Genomic DNA, 26,563 nt, shown 5'->3' on the forward strand with positions numbered 1-26,563 from the left:
GGGGAGGAATGTGTCATACATAACACAACAGGCCATTCAAAGGTGCTGAGGCATGTTTGGGGAATAGCAAAGAATCCACTGCAGCTAGAACACAGTTGGTGAAAGGTAGCACAGAAACCACATTATACGGGGACTTGTAAATTTTGAACACAGAAGTGATATAATCTGAGTAAGTTGTTTGTTTGGTTTTTTTTTAAGTGGGGGGATTAGCCCAGTCTGGTGCGGTTTGGCGGTTGAGCATCAACCCAGGAACCAAGAGGTCACCAGTTGATTCCCAGTCAGAGCATATGCCTGGATTGCAGGCTCAATCCCCAGTAGGGGAATGCAGAAGGCAGCCAACTGATGATTCTCTATCATCATTGATGTTTCTATCCCTCCCTCCCTCCCTTTCAAGCCTGCAACCCGGGCATGTGCCTGACCGGGAATAGAACCATGACCTCCTGGTTCATAGGTTGATGCTCAACCACTGAGCCATGCCAGCTGGGCTAATTTCTTCATTATTTCAGCTCAACAAACTTTGATTGTATTTGGTGGCAGTGCTGAGCTCCAGAGATTCCAAGACAAAACAAGTCAAAGTGCTTATTGCAAGCCTGAGAGCCTGATTTGGGGGTGGGGGGTGTGTGTTTAGGTAAATGATTAGGGTACAGTGAAGCATCTACTATGAAGGGGACATGAGCACAGTGGTTGGGGGCACAGTATGCTAGTGAGCAGAATGCAGGTAAGTAGCAGTGCCAGAATACCCACCTAAAGCCCTCATATGTATGGGCCAGAGTAGTCTTCATCTACTACATTGTTCATTGTGGTCTGCAGGGAGTTTGGGCTCATCAGCATGTTCTAGTAGTTTGGCAGAAGAATCTTCTAGCTACCTATAAGACATGGGAGAACACCTGAACTCGGGGTGGTGGGGAGGGGATGAGCTGGCCATCACTCTGAAGCAGGTTTTATAAACTGCTTTTCTTTAATAAATGCATTTATACATACTTGTCCCATGCTTGGTGACAGTAATATTTAATTGTTGTACATTACAGTATTTAGGAGTCGGGGTTAAATATATTTTAGTTCCTGTATCATATTTTGAAAAGCCTAATTCTGCAGATCAAAGTATTACAATCTGACCTGGTGATAGTTGCTAATGTTGCCATTTTGTCCTGAGCAACCTTGCAAAATTGAATATTTCCATTCTTGAAATAAAAGAACTCTTTTTCTCTGCCCGGCCGGCGTGGCTCAGTGGTTGAGCATTGACCTAGGAACCAGGAGGTCACGGTTCGATTCCCAGTCAAGGGCACATGCCTGGGTTGCGGGTTCCATCCCCGGTGTGGGACATGCAGGAGGCAGCCAATCCATGATTCTCTCTCATCATGGATGTTTCTCTCTCTCTCTTCCTTCCTCTCTGAGATCAATAAAAGTATTATTTAAAAAAAAAAAAAAAGAACTCTTTTTCTCTATTCTAGAGCAGAATGATAAATTCTTCCCATAATACTACCTGGTCTATATTTAACTCAGTGTGGAAAAACAAAGACAACCTGCAGTTAAGCATCCAAAAAATCAAAAGTGCAATTTCAGTTGATAGGTAGAGAGGAGTTTTACTGGTAGGATAGGGTTGAGAAAAGCTTCACAGAAATACCATGAGTATAGAATCGAACTTCAGTGGGTAGAAACAGTGGAGGCCGGAGGAAACAGTCTGGGGCTGCAGTGCATCGGGGATGTCTATGGAGGTAAAAGTCCATGACACTGCTAAGTACAGGCAGACCTTGGATATACTATGTGTTTGGTTCCATACCACTGCAGTGAGGTGTGTTTCAATAAAGAAAGTTCTAATCTTTTCTGGTGTAAGGCCATGGTCGGCAAACTGTAGCTCGCGAGCTACATGCGGCTTTTTGGCCCCTTGAGTGTGGCTCTTCCTAAGCCTTAGGAGTACCCTAACCTACCTATATAGTTTAAGTTTAAAAAATTTGTCTCTCAAAAGAAATTTCAATCGTTGTACTGTTGATATTTGGCTCTGTTGACTAATGAGTTTGCCGACCACTAGGGGCCTTGCCTTTTGTAAAAAAAACAAAAACAAAACAACAACACATCTGTGAAGACCAATAACGTGAAGCGCAGTGAAGTGCCTGCACTAGACAGACAGGAGTGAACAGCCATGCAGCTGGGAGCACTAAACATGGAATGAATCACTAAATTACTTTAGGCAAAGCCCTCTTGAGGAAGTGGCATTCACATTGGGGAGGGATGAGTAGAAGTTAGCAAAGTAGGAAGGGTGGATAGATTTCCTCCAGGGAAGTCGTAGAGAGAGGCAAGGAGAAGTTTGAAGGACCAAAAGAAGACTGAGTCCTTAGGAGGGGTTTGAGTAATAGTAATGAATGCTTTCAGGACCTACACAGGTCTATGTAATGCCTGACTATAGAGGACCTTGAATGACCCAATAAAGATTTGAAAATTTTTCCTGTGGGCTCTGGAGAGCCCTAAGTTAGAGAGCTACTTCCTCAGAGGAGGTGAGGCAAGATGATCTTGGCGCACTTACAACATTTAATTTGCAGTTGATTAAGACCAATTTGGGGGCTACTATTAAAAATTAGTCATGAAAATGTGCAAGTCCACATTAAAGTCCACATATAAAGTTTTATTTGAGCAATTGCTATTTTGAAGTATGATCCACTAAAATATTGGACATACTTTGTGATGTCTAGTTGGGTGGAGAAGAAAGACCATTGTTGACCCTGTGAGAAGCATTAAAGATGTAGGAATCACCTACACGAATATGACTGAAGCTATGGGATTTCATCAAAGTTCTAGGAAGAGAAAACTTTTTTTAAAACACTACTTTTGATTAATGTTTGTCATATTTGCAGTGTGGTACTTAAGAACATGGTTTCTAGAGAACTAGAACTGTCTGGGGTTGAATTCCAGCTCTGCCACTTAACTACCCTGGGCTAAGTAATCTTGGGCAGCTTTTCTGTGCTTGGTTTCCTCGTCTGTAAAATGAGGATAATAATAGTTCCTGTGCCAAGGGGCTGTTAAAAAAGTTAATATTTGTTAACAAAGACCTTCGAACAATGCCTTGCGTATAATAAGAACAGTTTGTGATTCAACATAAATGCAAAAGACCAGAATGTCAAAAAACTGAAACTGATCAGGATTAGATACCTTTACCAGATCATTGCATCTATTTTTCCAGCTCCTTGCATTCTAAGGAAACCACTTCAGAATCCTATACTTTGAACCACTCATCATGGTGTGTTTAGTAAACTTTCAGCGTCCTGAGGTGACTTCTCTTTTTTTTTTTTAATATTTTATTGATTTTTTACAGAGAAGAAGAGAGAGGAATAGAGAGTCAGAAGCATCGATGAGAGAGAAACATCGATCAGCTGCCTCCTGCACACTCCCCACTGGGTATGTGCCCGCAACAAAGGTACATGCCCTTGCCCGGAATCGAACCCGGGACCCTTGAGTCCGCAGGCCAACGCTCTATCCACTGAGCCAAACCAGTTAGGGCATGAGGTGACTTCTTTATTCCTGAATTGTGGGACAGGTGAGAGGGAGAGATTGATCATCTAACTTGTGGTGTAATCAAGACTTTCTTGTTTGATTAGATATTGCAGATGGTTGTTAGTCATTACTAATGCAAGAGTGTCCTTAGGCAAGAGCAGGAAGTTGAGTCACCTTCACTGTTATGACCTGGAGTATTTTATTTGTTTTTAAAATATTGCAGGAATCAGTGTGGGGCGGGGGACATCTGTAATACTTTAAACAATAAAGATAAATAAAAAGTATTGCAGGAAGTTAGTATTTGCTTTAGTAGATAAGTTATACAACCAGTAGTAGTAAATCCTATATAAAAATTTATTTTCTCAAGAATAAGTAATTCTGATTTACAAATTACTTTAGATATAGCCTACCACTCTCTTGCTTATCCTAATTCAAATGTCTTACCCTGTTACATCTCATTGAAATGCTGACCTCTTTCTTACTACCTTCTGTGTTTTTAAAATATATATATTTTAAAATATATATTTTTTAAAGATTTCAGAGAGGAAAGGAGAGGGAAAGAGAGATAGAAACATTAATGATGAGAGAGAATCATCAATTGGCTGCCTCCTACACACCTCCTACTGGGGGTCGGGCCTGAAACCTGGGCATGTGCCCTGACAGGGAATCCAACCGTGCCCTCCTGGCTCATATGTTGATGCTCAACCACTGGACCATGCTGGCCGGGCTCTCACTGCCTTCTTGATTCAGAGCCTATTTTATATTTCTTCCTCTTTTCCAAAAAGACGTTGATACGTGGTGGCCAGGCATGATATTCCAGCCTGGAAAAACTCCCATGTCTAAAGGCCTACCTTTAGTGTGTGTGGATGTCATATGGGATGAAAATGTTTATTGCCGAAACCGGTTTGGCTCGGTGGATAGAGCGTCGGCCTGCGGACTGAAGGGTCCCAGGTTCGATTCCGGTCAAGGGCATGTACCTGGGTTGCGGGCACATCCCCAGTGGGAGATGTGCAGGAGGCGGCTGATCGATGTTTCTCTCCCATCGATGTTTCTAACTCTCTCTGTCTCTCTCCCTTCCTCTCTGTAAAAAATCAATAAAATATATTTTTTAAAAAAAAGAAAACGTTTATTGCCTGCTTTGACTTGTCCATGAGTTTGGAGAAATCGGTATTGCCCTTTAGTATTGGCAATTCCCTTTAGGTATTACTCGTTCTTTTCTGGTCCAGTTTGAATGATAGAAACAAAATGGACCACTGTAGCTCATTTCTTGTATCTGTCCACTCCATACTGGCCTCAGTGTTTCACCTGACTGGAATGCTCCTGCCCCAGATCATCGCATCCTTGGACTTGGATTGTGTTGGCTCTCAGCTTAAAGGTGTCATTCTCAGTGAATATAGCAGGGGCTCAGTAAACACTTCCTGAATAAAAAGAATTTGCTATATCTAGTACCTTCTGTTTAAGTGGTACCAAATAATGGAGAATCTGAATTTACATGAAAAGGATAAAACAGAATACTTTGTTTCATAAACATAAATAAAGGATTTTAATTGAATTTCATTTTGATTGCATTAATTTCAGCCAACATTTATTATAACCCACCCTTTCTGAGTAGTAGGCACTCTACTAGACAATAAAATAGAAAAATGCATAATATATACTCCTGTGCTCAGATATTTCACAGTCTAGCCTGGAAGAAAACACTGTAAGTTAAATTCAGAAACACTTCTGTTACCAGGTAAAGAATATTAAGTTGGTATTTTAGGTCAGTGTTCTCAGAGTGAGCTCCTTAGACCAGCATCAGCATCAGCATCAGCATCATCTTAGAATACTCAGGCCCAACCCCTTCCCTACTGATTGAATTAGAAATTCAGTTGGGGTATCTGTTTTAACAAGCCTTCCACATGTTTCTGATACATACTTAAGTTTGAGAGCCACTGTTTTAGACCATGTTTTGTAAATAAAAAGTTTCTACTTACATTTGTTTCATTTTATATACTCCATATTGGAGAAATTATAATATTTATGACGCACTAACATCAGGATATAGATTGAACTCAAAGGCATCAATCCCTGTGATGTCTCCTCTTATAAATTTAATTTTGTGGGAAGCCCAGATTTCCCCCTTGAACTTACTGACCTCACTGCATTCTACCTCTAGCCCAATTCAGAAAATATATCATTCTTGCTTTTCCTGCTTTTCATGGTTATTCAACAGTTAGCTTAGTTTAACATGTTTATTTAGTCATTAAATTTCTAAGGACTGTTAAAATTTTAAAAAAAAAATCCCCTAAATAAAGCCCAGATCTGTATTATTTTATTTAATTCACATTTAAGGTTGAAGATTTCTTTTTAGTTTCCTTTTTCTAATATTAAGGATTCACATGTGGTTCAAAGCTGTTAAATAGTAATCTTTCCTTATTTACTCTTTTGCCTTTGGTCCATACTTTTCCTTTTACATAGTGAAAACATCCAGTTTTGGACCTTTCTCTCCACATAACATTATACAGGGGTGGGCAAAAGTTGGTTTATAGTCGTGGGTATACAAAACACAATTTATTCTTGTAATTTATTAATTATTGTATTGTTTATTTGTATTACAACGAAACCTACTTTTGCCCACTTTGTATTTTTGCCAGAGTGGTAAATGAAAAGCATAAATTAATATATAAAGCATTCCTTTCTGTTTAGCATAGACATTTTGCTTTAAATGTGAGTGATTATAAAATTAATTGTATGGTAATCTATTTTATATGCATATAATTTATATAATTTAATTCTTTAATTAGAAATGTAGGAAAATGGGCAGCAATTACTACACTGTTTATTTGTACTGGGCTTGTCTCTCCTTTATATCTTCATTTCTAAAATTAATGCATTTAGAGGTTTGTTTTTTATTGTTTAGGTCTATAAAAATAGTATTGGTAATAAATTTCCTGAATTTAATTTTAAAAATTCTCACCCAATAGTATGTTTATTGATTTTTGGAGAGAGGAAAGGGAAGAGAAGGGAAAGAGGCGGGAGGAGAGAAATATTTATGTGGCAGAGAAACATCTATTGGTTGCCTCCCATATGCACCTGACCAAGGATCAAACCTGCCAACTTTTGGTATATGGGATGACGTTCCAACCAACTGAGCCACAGGGCCAGGACTTAAATTCCACTATTTTTAGTAAAATACTAAATACTTAATGGTTTGTATGTGATAAATACTTGATATATGACATATAAATATTTAGTGATTTAAACTTGTATATAAAGGGATAAAGTCACTATTCCACTTTGAATTTAATGCATAAGTTTTTGGAAATGTATTTATATCTTTGGGAAGCAGTGTATTCTTTGGTTTAAAATCAGAAGCTCTGGATCAACTCCTTCCTCTCCCTGGGGCAAGTGACCTTTCTGAGTCCCTGTGCTCCGTCTGTGTGACAGGGATAAGAACAGTGCCTAGGTCAGAGAGCCATTCTGTAGATTTCGATGTGATAATGTCACCATTGTGGATGGTGGTGATGGAGCCAGGAGTGACAGAGGTGCTGCTGCCCTCGGTACCCCCAGAAGTTGTGCCTTCCACTGCTGTAACAGCAAAACAATTTAGAAACAACTCTGGTATCCAATACTGCGGAAAGGGATGGGATAAATGAATTGTAATATCTCCATACAGTAAGATCTATAAAGCCATTAGAAAGAATGAGAGACCTATGTGTTCTATGAAGAAAAGATGCCCATACTATCTTAAGTGAATAAAGTGGTGTGGTACAGGTGGAGCATGACATCAGTGGGTGTGCATATGTTGTAGAATGTGCACAAGAAAAATCCAGAACCTATTGCAAAATTGAAGCTGTTTAGTTTCCCCTCTGGGGAGTAAATTATAAGACATTTTTGCTTTTTTTATTTTGCAATTCTGCAATTTTTAACATTTTTGAAATTTACATGTTGTAAAAATGAATACATTTATGAACACAGAGTTTAAGGAGTAAAAGGCACTGGGTTAATAACATTCACATATTCTGTTTATAAACATCAATTGAAAATAGTGTATGTACTACATAATTTTCAGCTCATTTATAGAAAGTTCAAAGTATTACAAGGCAGGACATTTATCCATTAAATATTTATTGAGCAATTACTCAGATACTAGCCTACAAGTTAAAATATGAGTGACTTGGTTGTTGCCAGGAGGACAGACATATAAACAAGTACTGACAGTGTTATCTGTTAAATGTTAATACAGAGTAGAAGAGGAAAGTAATAATTTTGTGTGAAGTAATCAGGCAGGGCTAAATTGAAGAGGTGACACTTGAGCTCTTTCTCTTGCAAGATGAGTACATTCATAAGGGGCAGGGCAGACTGTGATCACCACAACAGTACATGCAAGGAGGTGGCATAGTTTTGGGAAAAGTTGGAGTGGTGGTGGGAATTGGGTGTGTGAAGACTTATTAAGAAAAATGAGTCCACCTGGCATTTTCCTTTTAATGGGAGAGAGCAAGGGACACAAACGTTTTTAAAGGCATTGAGTGATGTATAAAAGTTGATTAGATAATATTGTAAGAAGAAAACTGTGGTGGTGTTAGATAGAAGACACTGGGATGGGGCAGGAGCTGAGCACTCAGGTGCCAAGGAAGGAAGCCTAATAGGGTAAGGCAGTGGTTCTCAACCTTCCTAATGCTGCGACCCTTTAATACAGTTCCTCATGTTGTGGTGACCCCCAACCATAAAATTATTTTCATTGCTACTTCATAACTGTAATTTTGCTACTGTTATGAATCGTAATGTAAATATCTGATATGCAGGATGTATTTTCATTGTTACAAATTGAACATAATTAAAGTATAGTGATTAATCACAAAAACAATATGTAATTATATATTCAATATGTGTTTTCCGATGGTCTTGGGCAACCCCTGTGAAAGGGTCGTTCGACCCCCAATGGGGTCGCGACCCCCAGGTTGAGAACCGCTGGGGTAAGGTAAAAGAGCTGTTATCTATTGATGGCTGAGTTCTTAGAGATTGACTAGAACATGTCAGAGAGAACGTAAGTGGCATCTACAGGCTGAAGTGGGTGAGCAGATAGGGGTGATGCTATTTTTTAAAAAAGTAGAGAATCACCACGTATTCAGTCAGGTTTAGAGGCTATAATGATGTCTACTGGAATTGAGTTGAAGCTTCCAAAGGCATCCAGTGACTTATTCATCACCATATTTTAGGAACTTAGAATTTTAGTTCTTTTCAAAAGGATTTTGCATTTGAGCCATCTTCATAATTAAAAGTGGTAACAAACCACTGGCAGTCAGTTTTGGGGGTTCTCCCTTCCTGTGGGAAAATAGAGCCCAGCGTGGCCATGAAAGCTACTGAGAAGAGTGGTTTGATTTGAACGTGTAAGAGAAGTTTCCTTCCATTCACCTTTTAGTAAACATGGATGTCTTTCAGCAAATTCCAGCTCTGGACATGGTTAGCATTATGTATAGAACTCTACATCCAGGCCTGGGGGCAGGTCTTGTCGTCCCCTAGTGCAGCGGTTCTCAACCTGTGGGTCGCGACCCCTTTGGCGGTCGAACGACCCTTTCACAGGGGTCGCCTAAGACCATCCTGCATATCAGATATTTACATTACGATTCATAACAGTAGCAAAATTACAGTTATGAAGTAGCAACGAAAATAATTTTATGGTTGGGGGGTCACAACATGAGGAACTGTTTTAAAGGTCCAGAAGGTTGAGAACCACTGCTAGTGGCTTCTCTAGGATTTCACGCATCTTTGTGTTTCCTAACCAGATTTTGCCCCTTGTCAAAGCAAATCTTTTGATAACAGTCTAGTAACAAATGGGTCTGTTCCTGATACATATGAAACTGGTCCAGAATTAGGGCTTTGGGTCCCATGGGCTTGTGTGAATGGTCTGTTTTACCAAAGTTACTTATTCAGCATCACTCATAAGTCTATCAATGTAGAAAGAAGGAGCTTGTGTTTTTACACAAGAACCCTGGTCTTAGATGTGGGACATGAATAAAATATATATATATATATATATATATATATATATATATGGCTAAGTGACCGACCGTATGACCAACCGACTGGCCGGTACAAATGACACGCACTGGCAATTTAAAAATAAAGGTTGACTTTATGCACGATACATATAAAGCTCTTGCTGACGCCAATCACATGCGTGTGTTTCGATCTGTCATTGTCATTCATGAATTTGGTTGTTTTTGTTGACATTCTGAAACTGAAAGAAAGCGGCGTCATCGACAGAATATGTCTGAAGACCAACTATTGGCACAACGTACCTCTGAAGCTGAAAGAAACCGACATCGTCGACAGAATATGTCCGAAGAACAACTATTGGCACAACAGTGTACCTCTGAAACTAAAAGAAGCTGGCGTCATCAACAGGACATATCTGAAGACCAACTATTGGCACAACGTACCTCTGAAGCTGAAACAATGACATCGTCGATAGAATATGTCTGAAGAACAGCTGTTGGTACAGTATACCTCTGAAGCTGAAAGAAGCCAGCGTTGTCGACGGAATGTATCTGAAGACCAACTATTGGCACAATGGAATATCGTTCTGGTTCTCTAAAGCTCACAGTGAACAGTCTACCTAATACTTTATTCCTGCCCTTTTGGTGTTTTCTCCACAAAGAATTATTAAACACATAATGTTGTGGAATCTCCCAATAATTTAATTACGCGCGTTGGAATCTTCTCTATTCAATAAGAACCAAGCCATCAAAGTTGAAGAGCCTGTGACATTAAAGTTAAACTTGTAAATATTTCACAAGGGAAATTAGTCAAGCACTCTGAAAGTGTTTTTACTCTTAATGTGGTATACAGGGAGATATTAGAATAAGTTTAATCAATTTATCAGTCATTGTTTTTATCAATGTTGTTTTTATATCATGTTTTTGTTTTTACATAATCTTTGTTATATCATGTTGTTTATTTATTAATCAATTTCTATATTATTTTCATATACCTTTTACTAATTTTCTTTCATCTCTGACACTTCTATTATAGAGAAAGGGTGAAGAGTGATCTTAAAATATTTCTTCTAGTTAATTTTCTCCAATGTGCACAAATCCGTGCACTGGGCCACTAGTGTAGTTATAAAGAACAACAGCTCAGGAATTAGGCTGCTGGGTTTGAGTATCACTTTAACACTAACTAGCTTTGTGAGGTTGTACCAGACTGAACCACTCTGTGCCTCAGTTTCCTCATTAAAATGTAGTTAATACTGCTGTGTATGTCATTGGTTGTTGTAAGGATTAAATGAGTTAATGTATTTAGTATACTTAGAATAGCAACTGGCACACAGTAACACTCAATTCATGTGGGTCCATTGATAGAAAAATTTTAGGCATTTACTCAGACTCTGTTTCCAATTTACACGCCTCTCCAGACTCCTGGTGGGGAAGGAAAGTGGAAGGGGGAGAAAAGGAATTGTGGAGGAAATATGTTTGAATTTAGTAGTTTAATAGCCTTTTTCTTAGCTATTATGTACCAAAAGCAATTGTCTATCTTCCATACCCTCACAAAGATAGAATAATCTTAGATTGGCTATGTTCTTTAGTCTTATCTCCCAGACGTTTTTCCTCACTCCACAGCTGCTTCTGAGAAATTTGCCTTCCAACAGTTTTAGCACTTAACCTACCCTGTTTCAAAACTGACAAACTTAAACTCTCAGCCACAACTCCCATCTCATAGCAACTTCCGAGCTGCTTAAAAATAAGCTTTTTTTTAAACTATAGTTTTCTCTATTATAGTTTCCTTGGTGTGAGCCCATCACATAAATAATGGAAATAAATGAAGCTTGGGAGACTTAGCTAAGTGTGCTTTATATTAAACAGACTGTATGATATTTCAGATATTCTGAAAACACTCACATGTATTCCTTGTTAAAGAACCTTGGAGTCCCTAGGAAGGTACTGTCACAAAACTGGGTTTGGCAGGTAGTACCTGAGCTGTAACACTCTGTGTCTTGTATTAACAGTAATAATTATTATTTGGGTCGTGACTTCCAAAGGAATTTTTTTGAAAATCTGATTTTTTTCCATCTGTGTCTTTGGGGAATGTAGATTTTATTATTTGGTAGTTTCTTTTTAGTGGAGAAGAACCTGCTGTATAGGTTGTTTTAATGAATTGTTTTATTCAAGGTGTATTTTCTTTTTTAATTAGTACTCCTCCCACTTTTTTTAGGTGCACCAAATAAAAACCGTAATTTTTTTTCTGTATTTATAGGTACTCTTCCTGATGGATGGGAACAAGCCATGACTCAGGATGGAGAAATTTACTATATAAACCATAAGAACAAGACCACCTCTTGGCTAGACCCAAGGCTTGACCCTCGTTTTGGTAAAGGTTCATCTCAAAACCTTTCTAGTTATTTTTGATTATAATTTTTTGTATGTGAATTTGGGAAGGTACTTTTAAATAAAATTGCACTGTTTTGTAGTATTAAAAAATGACTGCTCACCCAAGTTTTCTAGTACTATTTTATATCTTTCACTTTAAACTTGAGAAAGTCAGATCTAAGTTAGCTTTTTAGGGGATTGAGGGAATATTGTGGTGGCTGACTAACTAGAATCACTGTTCCTTTCACATTTTTGGGAGTCACAGTGATTTGTTTAAAATTATCTTTCTAGAGTAATAATCAGGCTGTCTTGTTGCATCTAAAACCTGGGTACCAGCTTTTGTCAGTGACCTGGTGTCTGCTGAGGCTTACTTTCAGAGAGTAATGAGTACCATTGTGTGGCCTGGTGTTGTCATCTCTTCTGTCATAAGCGGGGGGTTGAGGTACCCTGTTGCCCTAGAAATAAGACCAATGACAGCATTTTTCCCTTCGCGTCTGGCCTTTTTTTTTTTTTTTTTAAGTAATGGTCCTTTGTTTTACATTTAGGAAACTAAAAGCAAAGTCATACTCCTCTCCAAATCACACGACCGAATCACTAATTTGCACGAAGGAAAACTCTTACAAATGTGCACATTTTGATAATAGTACAAGCGCTTTAATGCCTTTTTATCCAATTTTTTTTCACTGTTTTCAGTTTCTTCAGTTAGGTTTCTGAGATTTTTCCAAAGCCATGGAAAAATGACTCTAAAAAGCAGCAGATCATTGTGGTTTCGAAGTTTTTGTCTTGGACTGAATGCAGCTAAATGAGAACAATGTGCAGATCACTGAGTAGGTCAGACTGAGCGGACACGGAACCTTTGAAGCTTTACAGGGGTTGACCTAACAACAACTGTGGGGCCCTTATGGGAAAGAGGAATGAACTCTGTGAATGCCATCAAAACACGGGGGGGGGGGGGGGGGGGGGGGCGAGTGAACAGCCCGGAGCTGGTTGGGTAAAATTAACTTCCCTGTCAGGAATGTTATGAACTGTTCTCCTATGTCTTTATGTATACCTTTAAGCAACCCCAACATTGGGGTTTGCCCTAAACTGGCCAGCTTTGTGGATTGCACCCCCTATTCAAGTAAAGTCAAAGATGGGATCAGGGCAGAGACTGTCATTTTGACAGATATTCGGCTTGCCTTAAATGCTACCCTCATGAACTTCAAGACCTATTTGGGTGTTAAAAAAGTTACATGGCATGTTAATAATTTGCAACTTCAGATTCTGTTTAATACTTGAATAAGCCCTTGTGGTTGAAACAGGAAACCGAGTAAGGTAGAGAATTTAATAAAGGTTGCCATTTGTATGGACTGGAACGATAACAGCCATGTTTCCTTAAATCATCTTTAATGAATTCAACTTGTCCACATTTTGGAAACTTTTTAAAATGGTACTGTGGGTTTTTTTTTTACCCTCCACCCCACCCCCAACATAGGGTTATGAAAGATGATGATTAACTCTTAGCTAACTACAGAATCAGAAATTGGAACAAAGTTGTTTTTTAAAGTATTTTCAGTTAAACAGTGAAATAAAACAACTTCGCTGTGAGCTTAAAGTAGATCCATTAATTAGGCGCACAGCGTGGTCTTTTGTTTTAATCAGAGAAAGTATAAAAAAAATGCTTCCTCCCTACCTCCAACACATACATATACACAATCATACCATTAGATATGCCAAAAAGAGCTTCATAAAATTATCTTAGTGCCTTTAGTTTCCCTTTTTGGGCCCACTGTGTATGTGTATTCCAGACAGGCTTGACAACATGCCAAAAGCTTTTTATTTTGTAGTCCAACTTTTAATCTGTTCCAGACCTTTTCAGTCAGAGAGCTCAAGTGTAACTGGAAGGGGGCAGGAAAGAAAAAAAGTGTGGGTTTTTCTGCTCTAGAGTGACAGGGAATAGAGACAAGCTGTTAGCTGCTGAATTTGAACGAGTTTTCCTTGAAATCTGAGGTTCTATAGTGGAGTGTGTTTTATCTCTGCCAAAAAAATATAAACTATCCCCTTTCTGACCTTCTGAGCCCTGCAGACACAAACAAATGATATGATATTGTTTTATGGTTTTGGAGTTTGCTTTCCTATATACCCCAAATCTGTATTAAAATATTTGCCAATTCTTAGCTTAAATTAAGTTGACCTGTGTCTTTTAACCTTTTATTTAGAATGGATGATACACCTCTGTATATATAAGCTTAACTTTATCACTCAGCTCCTTCAAATACTGGTCTCTTGTATATTTCTATTCTTTATCAGATGCTTTAGATTATGTTAGAACAGTTGATCAGTTCTTCATATTTCACTTGAAGTTAATAATCCATATATCTCAGGAAATTAAATAGTAACTTGTGGATTGGTTCTTTTTATTTATTTTTAAATTTTTTTTTGTTTAACATTTTATTAGAATTTTAAAAGTGATATTCTCTAGGAGAGGGTCACACCAGTAGGAGAACCAGTAGACAACAGGGAGAAATTTCTTTATCACAGGTAAACTTTACCCCTTTATTGAAGTTGTCCTTGCTCTCATTTCACTCTCAGCAAGTCAGAAATTTTATAAAAAAGCAATATATGAAGTCAGTGACTTAATAGGAAATACATCTCCCCAAATAAGGTCCATTTGTCTATTTAGAGTGATCATTCTCTGCATTATCTTGCCAGGAGGGCTAAGCCTTGTGCATGGATAGAAACCCGAGGCGTTCAGCTGCAAGGTAATTTAAGAGAAGCCAAGTAAAAGGAATTTTGAGCACAGCAGTAAGGTTGATATGGGAAGCCGTGGGGTCTTCCAGGACTGGTTCTGATTTTGGAACTCACCTCTCCTCACCATTAGTCTCCTTTGCTGCAGCTTTAACTGAACAGTGGCTATCAAGTGGAAAAGGAATTGGACTAGAAGTTGGTAAACCAGATTTTGATTTATTCTCTATCTCTTCTTAGCTATGTATCTATGCTACCCCTGATTATTTAAAGAAGACTGGATTGGTTCTTTTTAATCTGATTTTCTTATTTAACATTTAAAACCAATATTATCTTTAACATTTATATTATTTTAGAGAATTTATTAATGATTTGTAACAAGTCATGAAGTGGCAATAAGGACTCACTGATACTGGCTTTGGGTGAAAAAAGGAGGGCTCTTGTTTGCTTGTTTTTACGGAATTATATTAAGAATGTTTTTAAACTTGTATTAAAGAGAACTGATGCTTAAGCATTATGAAGGCCATTACATTATTTCATATAAACACTCTTTTCCTAGAGATTTTATACTTGTAAACATGGAGTCTCAGATATAAACATTTTCTTGTATGTTGTAGAATCAGTTTTTTATGATACAGTCATATGAATATTTTTCAGTAAAAGCCCTAATGAAAACACAAAAATATTAGAATTTCTGTTCTTCAGAATAAAAGATCTACTCCAAAACACTGATAGTCAATGAACTGATCTTTAATGTAATGTTGTTGTTCCGATTGTTTATATAAAAAGTCATTAAATAGTGTTAGCAATCTGTGTTTCTGGAAATAAGTACTGATAATACCACTGGGATAAAGACATTTTTGGTTTAAATAAAATATTGGAACCAGAGTTTAGACAAAAGCATATCTTTTGCATTTTAAAGGAAGTAATGAACAATCTTGTATGGCAAAAACAAAATATCCTTTAATTCCTAATAACAATTCTGTGCCTAGAAATTCTGTTCATGGAACTGTCAAAGGTGATTAAAATCCAGATGTTGATTTTGGTCCTTTGTTTCAATTTCACAAAACTTTATATGTTCTGTGTGAGTGTCTGTGTGTGTGTGTGTGTGTGTGTGTAAGAGAGAGAGAGAGAGAGAGAATTTCCTGAAATATTAAGAAATGAAATTAAAAGAATATATAGTAAATATATATGTGTATAAGTAAATATATGTCTATATATAATTTAAGTTCTAAAGCCAAAAGTTGTTCAGCATATCTTATCAAAGTTAAATATTTTCCATAAATAGAGGTTTATTACAATTTTTAACTGTTTAGATATTCATTAACCTTTCTTTTCAAGACCAAATATTTCTGATAGTTATGAGTAATATCTTACTCTTGATGAAAGTGCTCCTAATGACCAGTTAAATACCTAAGTCTGTTCTGTTAGAGGTGTGAAAAAGAAAAACACTAAAGGCTGTAGGAATTAACTCTATTAATGGAGTCTTGTGTAGATAGAATGTCAACATCTAATCATTTGAATTTTATTAAAGTAAATTTCTTAATATCCATGCATTAAAAGCGAGGGTGTTTTGTGTTTTTTGTTTTCCTTACCCTCTTATAATCTTTCCTAGTTATTGTCAGTACAGTATTTGGTTGTGGGCTGTATTATTAACTACTTACAATGCAGGAGGATCGGGGGGGAGATGTTTCACTATGATTCAGGTAAGAACTGTTGCTAACTAAACATTTTTAACAGAAAAGCCTCACAAAATTTGGCCCTGAAGAGAAATTGATAATTCCTCTAATCAGTATTTCTCAAAAGAGGAGGGGTGTATCCTGGGCACTGCAGGACAGTCAGCATCCCTGGCCCACTAAAAGCTGTAGTGCCAGCCAGTCATTGTGATTCCCCATAATGTTTTTTTGTTTTTGTTTTTTTAATGCTGGGAGAAGTAGGGAATATTGCCCCAAATCTGAGCTCCTCTAAGATCTAGGGAAATTATGACCAATCCAAGGTTATATAGTTAAGTGACAGAACTAAAATCTGAACTTGATCTTTTGTACCTAGACATTTTAAGAAATTAAATTGTTAATCTTTCAGAAATACACCCAACTCACCAGTACTAATATATGGAAATTTCAGATGGAAAAAGATGACTGTGGTTAATGTATTTACTTATATACTATATTGTAACTCATCTTGAGGATATTACTCAAAATAGTGAGTTTCTAATTCCAAAAGAGAATTATACGGTGTGTGATTAGAGCAGACTGTGATGCCTCACCTCTATCATAGTTTTAAGAGATTAACCCAACCTCAGCGTTGACCTCTCCCTTGACTGGGAGCTTAACACATTATAAGGCAGTTCATTCTACTTCAGGAAAGTCCTGTTGATCAGAAAGTATGTGCTTCTTTATTACCCAGAAATTCACTTCCCTTCAAACTTGTGGATAGAATTCTAATCCCAGAAACATTCTTTTCTAAGTGTGATTTCTCCTTTTTTTTTTTTTTTTCATGTGTTAAAAGTTCTGAGTACTGCCCTAACCGGTGTGGCTCAGTGGATAGAGCGGCGGCCTGCGGACTGAAGGGTCCCAGTTCAATTCCAGTCAAGGGCATGTACCTTGGTTGTGGGCACATTCCCAGTTGGGGGTGTGCAGGAGGCAGCTGATCGATGTTTCTAACTCTCTAACCCGCTCCCTTCCTCTCTGTAAAAAATCAATAAAATATATTTTAAAAAATAAAAAGTTCTGAGTACTGTACCAGTTCACAGTTCACTCTTCTCTGAATGCCTTTCATATAGTGTTCTAAGTGTACATTATCTAATGAGAAAAATAGTTATGGCATTTCTTTGACCTGGCATTTTATTTTGTGCTCCCTCTAAAAATCCAGTTTTTTATATTTACAGTTAGAAGTTAGCTAGCATTCTGTTTTCTACATGGTCGTTATATACAGTGTGGAGCAAAAGTGGGTTTACAGTTGTGAGTACCTGAAAGAGTTTATTTATTATTTACTATGTTATTGTTCATATGAACAACTGTAAACCTACTTTTGCTCACCTCGTAATGTACTGAATTCAAAAGAATTAAACTATGATGTAGAAAAATTTACCTACTCAGTTGGGAGTTAAGACACTCAAGTTCTGCTAACCAGCTTATTCAGAAAGATACCTGACTTCTCTTGATTTAATTGGACTCTCTGTAAAATGTGACTGGCTGGATGTTTTTAAGAATGTTTTCAGTCCTTAATTTAATACAATATCCTAAATTATGAATTCTTCAGTGACTGCTTTGGGTCCTGGCTTGAGGTAACTTCTCAATAACCTACGGATTTGAGTTCATTGAAGTTTCAGAGATACTTTTGAACTATTTATTGTACCATTTAAGTTTAGCTTTTGGTTCTCTGGTCGCAGCTGGGAATTACTTTTGAAGAGGAGACAGGGAAATCTTGCAACCTTTAATCTAAAGATAAGCCTTATCACATGGTGAGTATGCCCAGGCAAACATCTGAGGGGGAAGGGCAGAGCTGGCTAGAATAGTTTATCTGTGCTCTCAAACTCTCCGAAGCACATAGGAGTTTAGACATGGCTTACAGTAGCAGGGTTCAGCTTAACTGCCTCAAAGATGGTGCATTTTGGTACGCTTTATATAGTTGCGTAATAGCCTGGTGTAAGCTGATTTGAAGGAGGCTATGGGCTTATTCGAAGCCAGATTTAAAACATACTTTTAGAGATTATTTCTAATTGTTACTCTCTACATTTTTTTTTACTTGAAAAACAGGCACTTACCAAAATGAATATTTTAGTTTAATACTTGAGGTTTATTCTTTTTATTTTATTAAATTCAGGAGGATGGTGCAAAAATAGTTTATCAATCATGGTAAACAATCTCTCCACTACTCGCCAAGGGTGAGTAGACATGTTAATGGAGTTAAATTAATATCTAGTTTCTACTTGACAATGGTTCAATGATGCAAGTAATTGTATAGCAAAGAAATATTTTTGTATTTATTTATAAAATTTATTTATATAGAATTTTTTAAACTTTAAAGGGTAAGATCACCAAAGTCACTGAATAATCATTTACATTAATGGTTTATTTGTTACTAAAACCTTAACATAGTTTCCTTTTAAAAACAAGTTGCAAAATATATTTAATAGCAAGTATCTTATAAGATGTGCTGAAGAACCATTTGGTGATGCCACTTTGGTGGCAACCCAGAGATGTGGATGCAAGAAGCAAAGAAAGCCATTTATAGACTTCCCGAGAGAGAAGTCAAATAGATTTCTGCTGACAGTAGACCGGTTCATATTTTTTGTTTTGTTTTATACTCATTTTGTTCTGCTACCCTGGTTGCTGAGGTCATTTTAGAACTCATTCTGGATTTGCTTCAACTTGGAGATTCTCCTGTGCATTACTAATAGTATCCTACTAAGGATAGAAACTATTTCAGTACTTATTTACTCACTCAACTAACATGTGAGTGCCATTTGTGGACCAGGCACTAAACTAGCCATCAGGGAGGGAGTTGGATGCTACCAAACAAATCATTAAAAAATGTATTAAATACAATGAAGGATAATAAACAAGGTGTCTTGTAAGGGAATAATGTGGGCTGGAGGGAAACTGCTGGAGCATGTGTGGTGAGGGAAGGCTATTTCGAAGGGGGACATGAAAGGATGAGAGATAGCCAGTCATGCTCTAGACCAGTGATGGCGAACCTATGACACGTGTGTCAGAGGTGACATGCGAACTCATTTTTTTTGTTTGATTTTTCTTTGTTAAATGGCATTTAAATATATAAAATTAAATATCAAAAATATGTCTTTGTTTTACTATGGTTGCAAATATCAAAAAAATTCTATATGTGACACGGCACCAGAGTTAAGTTAGGGTTTTTCAAAATGCTGACACGCCGAGCTCAAAAGGTTCGCCATCACTGCAGGGGTGGGCAAACTTTTTGACTCGAGGGCCACAATGGGTTCTTAAACTGGACCGGAGGGCCGGAACAAAAGCATGGATGGAGTGTTTGTGTGAACTAATATAAATTCAAAGGAGGGCCGCAGTTTGCCCACGGCTGGTCTAGAGTCTACGGCCCGATCCGGCCCATTTGAAATGAATAAAACTAAAAAAAAAAAAGACCGTACCCTTTTATGTAATGCTGTTTACTTTGAATTTATATTAGTTCACACAAACACTCCATCCATGCTTTTGTTCCGGCCCTCCGGTCCAGTTTAAGAACCCATTGTGGCCCTCGAGTCAAAAAGTTTGCCCACCCCTGGTCTAGACTGTATAAAAGTACCATTTTTGTGCTTATCTGTAAAAACGAAGATAGGCATCTCTTCTAAATTATAACTTCCTGTGGAAGCATTAATAGTAATAGATTACATGTAGTCATAAATAAAGCTGTTATTAAAAGAACTGTTTACTCACTAACATGAATTCATGATGACAGGTTTATTTTAAAATATAATAAATACCTCTTCTTAAACCAACAGTCTCATTATCTGAACTTTCTCTCCAAACTAGTCTTTAAACTTGATTTTCATAGTACAGGGGGAAAACATGGCTGTACTCGGGACAGAGAGCTTGAAAGCTAGTTAGAACACTTTCTCCCTTCTCCTCCTCACCTCATTTAGCAACCCCTGAGTCCTGCCCCAAAATGCTTAATGAGGTGATGAGGAGAAAATGTTCTCTTGAATTTTTTTTTAAGCTCTATCCATAATTGTATTGTTTGAAAAAATACCATTATAATGAATTTTCATGCCAGTCTTTTGATAGAGAATTGAAGAAAGAAGAAATTGACTGAAATAATGATGTTATTCATATTTTTTAAATAATTTAAAGATTTTGGATATAGTAAGTCATGGATAGGCTAATTGATATAAACAGGAGCTAAGTTTCTGCGGCATCTCACCAACATTGTAACAAAATGACATTGGTTATTCAAGGACCTGCTGTACTTTTAACACAGTTTTAGGGCCCTGGAGGGTGGTGCTTGGGAAGGGAGAGAAGTGCAAAATGTGACAAAACTTAAAGTCATAGAGGAGGTTAGGATTAGGTTACCACATAATGCAAAAAACATAACAAGATACTGTACCACTTTATTCCCAGTGGGATGGCTAAAATCAAAGAGACAATAACAAGTGTTGACTAGACTCTGAAGAAACTAGAACCCTCATACATTGCTGGTGGGGTAGAAAAAGGATGCAGCCACTTTGGAAAATGGTTTGGCAGTTCCTCAAAAAGTTAAACATAGCATTACCAAATGATCCAGCAAATTCCATCCCTAGATATATATACCAAAGAATTGAAACCATATGTCTACACAAAAACCTGTACGTGAATATTCATAGGAGCATTATTCATAACAGCTAAAAAGTAAAAACACAAATGACCGTCAGTCTATGAATGGACTAACAAAATGTGGTATAACCATAAAATGAGATGTTATTTGGCAATAAAAAGAAATGAAATGCTGATACCACAACATGGATGAATCTTGAAAACATTATGCTATGTGAAACAAGCCAGTCACAGAAGACCATATATTGTTTGATTCCACTTATAACATGTCCAAATAGGCAAATCCATAGAAACAAAGTAATTAGTGGTTGCCAGGGACTGGGGAAGAGGCAATTGGAGTTGCACTGCTGAGGGTATGGTGTTTCTTTTTCGGGTGATAAGAATGTTCAGAAATTAGACAATGGTGAAGATTATAGGAGTCTATGGATACATAAAAACGATTAAAAGTGAATTTTATAGTATGCGAAATATTTCAGTCTCAGTAAACTTATTATTTAAAAAACCATTCCTGGGCATGGTATTGTCATTTAAATATATAGCACTATTAAGTGTTGGTGAGCATCTTTTGCACATTGATCTTCTCCTTTTGTAAGAGACAGATTTTCATTGTGAATCATATAGTAAGAATTTTCACTGGAAAACCATCATTTTATATCTAAATATGTATATAAGTTACCAGATAGTAGATGATTCATTCCCTTAGATCATGTAGTAAACACTTAGCTAGTAGTAGGTGCTTTTTAAAAAATATGTATTTTATTGATTTTTTTTTTTTTTAACTGAGAGAAGGGAGAGAGGGATAGAAACATCAATGAGAGAGAAACATCGATCAGCTGCCTCCTGCACACCTCCTACTGGGGATGTGTCCGCAACCAAGGTACATGCCCTTGACCAGAATCGAACCTGGGACCCTTCAGTCCGCAGGCTGCCGCTCTATCTACTGAGCCAAACCAGTTAGGGCTTTTTTTTTCTATTTTAAGACTGATAGATGGTCTATTAGTTTGTGTTTTTAGAAAAGCATTCATTTCTTTTAACAAGTCTATTTATAGTCTTAAGTACCCTTGTAGGTATGGGAAAATCTAAAATTTGTTTCTAAATGTTATGAACAAATTAATATAGCCATGTTAATATGTTAAAATGCAATGTCTACATTGCATTGATAACATAGACCAGCGACCAGTGTGCCACAAGAATTTTTAAAACATGCCATACCTGACTATTTAGTCAGAAGCACTGACCTCTTTTCCCTTAGATTATCAAGTAAAAGAATTATAACAGCCAACACAACAATAGCCATCCGATATGAATGAATAAAAATTCTACCTATTTTTTTGTCAGATTGACCAAAAAAAAAAAAAACAACCACATTTTTTTGTGTGCAGTAGATTTTTAGTAATTTTTGCCATAAGATGAACAAGGCTGAAAATCACTGTATTGGACAAAGTAAGGAAATGCTTTCTTTTGTTGTGGGAGATTTGTTATAAGATAATGTTTTAAAAGTTCAAAAATCATTTCTAATTTTAAATTTATACTTAATGAGATTACCAGGATTTAATTTCTTATCCCAAACTTTATGGTGGATTACCAGATCTGTAGTTCTTTGCAATAGTCCACAGTTGAGGTTACAGATTATATAAATATAAAAACTGTCTGAAGTTTCAGAACTCAGATGTTTAGAATGAAGTTTCAGAAGAGATCCATGGTGATGACCTCCTTTGTTGTTGAGAAAGGTGGTCTCTTATTTTTCAGTAATTGCTGAGTGGATGGTTTGCTACCATAAAGCTGTCAGGATTGATTTGTTAAGTAAAACTTGAAACCGTTGCTATTTCATAGTCCAGGCAGCACAGAATCTGTATTTTAAAGCATATGGAAATTTAAAAAATTCTGTCATACTTGAGGGATTTATACTTGAGGGATTTTTTTTTTCCTCTTTACCTTTTAGAAATTTTAATTAAACTGGAAACATTGGGATTTCAGCACTTGATCATGGAGGGGAAGAAGTTGGTAATGCTGTTCTTTTCTGGCCGCCCTTCCCCCTTCCCCCAGGAAACAAAGCCTGTTTTGTTTCATGCCTGCTTGTGAGGTCTGCTGCACCCCATGTGGGTGCACAGCTCTGCGCTTTGTTGAAATGCTTGAGATACTCAGAAGGTAAAGAACAGGATGCTTCTGGAGAGGGATAAATCTGCTTCAGTAGATAAACAAGGCTGTTTGAATTGGTCATTTAAGTGAGCTCTTTATATGGAAACCTTGTGGCACTGCTTGTATCCATAGGTAACAGCATGTAGGTAAACACAGCCTAAAGCGCTCACCATTATTAGCCAGAGAGGCTGTTTCTGTTGCATATTTTGTGGAAATTTCTGTTTAATTCTGCAGAGTTGTTCCTCCCCCATCTTGTAATGTCCTGTTTTTCCTTTTATGTGGTTTTGAATAGTCAGATAAGCTTAGATTTGCACCAGGTTTTACCAACCGCTTCAGTATGTGATCACTGTCATTAATGATTACTGTTTATGGTGTCTAATCCTCGGAAACTAGTGGGAAGCAGAGGATATTTACCTCATCGTTTTCATGCAGTTTTGTTATTGTCCAGTTAGATTTCACAAGTAAATATGTTACTTTTATTAACGTATGAAATGCTGTATTACTTAATAAAAACCCAATGTGGAAAGCTGAAAATGTTTCTTAAGACATGAAATGTTTGAGAATGTATAGATCTGGAACCTGTTTTGAAATCATGTTTTACAATTCCAATAATCCTCAACTTACTAATGAGCTATTTCCTAGCAGTTATTTTTTTAAATTTTTATTTATTTAATTGCTTACAAGTGAAAACATTTTCCCCCAATATATTTTTTTGCTCTAGGCCTCAATCTATGAGACATTCAATGTATCTGGTAGATTCTCAGATCAGCCCCTGATTCATATTTAATTCATATTATCACACTTGACATAGCACAATGTATAAGACATCTCTCTGGGGAAATATGTTGAATGTCCTGGAATGCCAGGAACATGTTTCATCAAAAGAGAAGGACTCCTAAGGGGGTTGAGCTAAGGCTCAATCTCCACCACCCATTTTTTTCCAGTTAGATCTTCTAGGAGATATGTTACACATATTTTTGTGAATCATGGAATACTTTGAAACTGTGAGTTGCATGGTAAAGTGGGAAGAGGGGAAAGGGAGCTATGGGAATTCAAGCCAGGATGATTATCTGTAGGCATACTAATCTTAAAGTTTAAGAAGAACTATTCTGCAAAAGGGAGGAGACTAACATTTATGAAGTATCTACTATATTTAGGATTATAATAGACTAGAGGCCTGGTGCACAAAATTCGTGCACTCGGGGGGGGGGGGTCCCTTCAGCCTGGCCTGTGCCTTCTCGCAGTCCAGGAGCCCTCATGGGATGTCCGACTGGCGGCTTAGGCCTGCTCCCCAGCAGTCGAGGGGAGTGGGCCTAAGCTGGCAGTCAGACATTCCTAGCGCTCCCGAGGAAGGGGGTAGGCTTCCGCCACTGCCGCTGTACTCGCCAGCCATGAGCCCAGCTTCTGGATGAGCAGTGCTCCCCCTATGGGAGCACACTGACCACCAGGGGGCAGTTCCTGCATTGAGTGCCCCTGGTGGTCAGTGTGCATCATAGCGACCAGTCATTCTGCTGTTAAGTCGATTTGCATATTAGTCTTTTGTTATATAGGATGCCTTACATATATTACTTAATCCCCACCATTTCCAAAAGGGAAATGTTAATATCCCCAACTATCCAAGGGTTGGCAAAAATAGGTTTATGGAAAATTATTCAACAGGAAAAATTATTCAGTAATTAAATAATACAAGAATAAACTCTGCTTTGCATATTCACAACTGTAAGCCTACTTTTGCCCACCCCTGCAGTTGAGGAAACCAAAAATTAGATGAATTACTAAATTGGTGTACTCAATTCTAGTTGTGGTTTGTTGCCTCTACAGGCTGTGTTTTTTATATCATACTATGATGCCTGTCAGTTGTGCATCTAATGTTGGTGACAGGTAGATAGATACAAGCAATTGTATTAAATGAGATTATTGATTGGTGCCTGACAAATGTTAGCTCTCAATTTTTGGGGGCCTTTTTCCCATGTATTCCCCTACAAAATACTAAACTATAAACCATAGTTATGAAAGTTTTAGCAATTTGTTCTTTGTAAAGACATTTCATAAATAAGTCTGGCCTTTTTTCCACATAAAAGATTAATTAAGGCTTTGATAGTATGGAGCAGAATGTCTGTCATATTTTGACATCTTTCTCTGCTCTGCCAGACAAAATATTTGAAAGAGATAACCAAAAAGACATACGAGGTCACAATCTCTGTAGGTCAGAAAATGAAACTACACAGAGCAACAGTAAGCAAGGGCGGGGCTAGGGGCCTGCCAGGTTTAGGGGCCAGTCGGGTCCTGAGGATATCAGGAGCTCGGAGGTAAGAACGAAGGAGGAGGACAGAAACCCTGTGCAGAACCGACTGGCCCAGCCTAGTACAAAAGCAAGGACACATGTCAGGTCACGAATTTCAAGAATCAGTATACAGACCATGTTATTTTAACCGCATGCCCTTAAATTAGATCCCAATAGTAAGGTAGCTTTAAAAAAAAATGGCTTGCCCTATCAGCTATTAAAACATAAAAGTTGTAATTAAAAGTGTTGTACCTAACATCAGAGTAACACACTTAAAGAGCAAGATAGGAAATAAAAAAAAAATAACTAAGGCGATTTAACTGTTAAAGATGATTGGTGGAAGGACCCTCTTTCCATGAGTGGTGTCAGAACTATTGGATAGTCATGAAGAAAGATAAAATTCGGCCCCTTCATACGGTCTAATTCCAAAATGGATTGAATTGCCAAAGAATTACATTGATAAAGTGGAACCATATAGTTTTTAATTTAAAGATTGATGAATTCCTCATTCACCTGGGAGTGGAGAGACTATAGCTCAAATTTCAAAATATATTGATGAATTTGACAACTTAAAAAATAAACTTATGGAAAAAATAAGCAAACTAAACAGATATAATAAGCTGAGGGAAATTAGTTTTTGCTTACATATGACAAAGGTGTTTTTGGTTTTATATCCCTAGTATATAAAGGTTGTCTAAAAAAGGAAAAGATAATTCATATAAAAATTCAAGTGGCCCTTTAAAATGTGGAAAGTGACCAAGCTTCTATAATAAGACAAAGCAAAATACTGTGAAACCATTTCTCATCTTCCAGAATGGTAAAAATCCAAGACTGTGATGGATAAGAAGATACTCTTCATATATTACTTATTGAGCTACAACGAAGTACAACCCCTATGAGTACGGGGAATGGGGGATGACTTGGCAATGTTACTTATGTTTTTAACCAGTGACTCAGCAATCTCTCCAATCTAGGACTCTACCCCAAAGATACAGTAGTAGAAATACAAAATTATGTATGTCTGAGCTTCTTCTGTATGGTACTCTTTAGTAATAGTGAAGACCTAATATAGAATTGGTTGAGTGGAATACTGATCAACTATTTAAAAAAGAAAATGGGAGAAACCTCTATATATTGTTTTGGAGTGAATTCACGTATACATTATTCTATTCTTTAAGCAAACACACAGCAACTTCTTAGGTATATGTTAGTATCCTATGAATACTTGACTCCACTTCGCCCTTTTCTATTTAATAAGCAAAATGGTAACAGTTATCTCTTGGGGATAGGAGGAT

General features: G+C 37.2%; 1 protein-coding gene across 4 annotated transcripts in view; it reads left to right on the forward strand.

The window, feature by feature from the left end:
* The window catches only part of YAP1 (Yes1 associated transcriptional regulator), a gene marked incomplete at its 5' end in the record, with an annotated part of 114,514 nt that overhangs the window by 63,823 nt on the left and 24,128 nt on the right, over nt 1-26,563 (forward strand). For all 4 annotated transcript variants that reach the window (XM_081098749.1, XM_081098750.1, XM_081098751.1 and 1 more), the window contains one exon: nt 11,725-11,838. In XM_081098749.1, the coding sequence (XP_080954875.1) occupies nt 11,725-11,838 (114 nt within the window). The remainder of the gene's footprint in view (nt 1-11,724; nt 11,839-26,563) is intronic.

This window comes from Myotis nattereri (assembly GCF_964212035.1).
Source record: "Myotis nattereri genome assembly, chromosome: 9".
NCBI classification, from domain to species: Eukaryota; Metazoa; Chordata; class Mammalia; order Chiroptera; family Vespertilionidae; genus Myotis; species Myotis nattereri.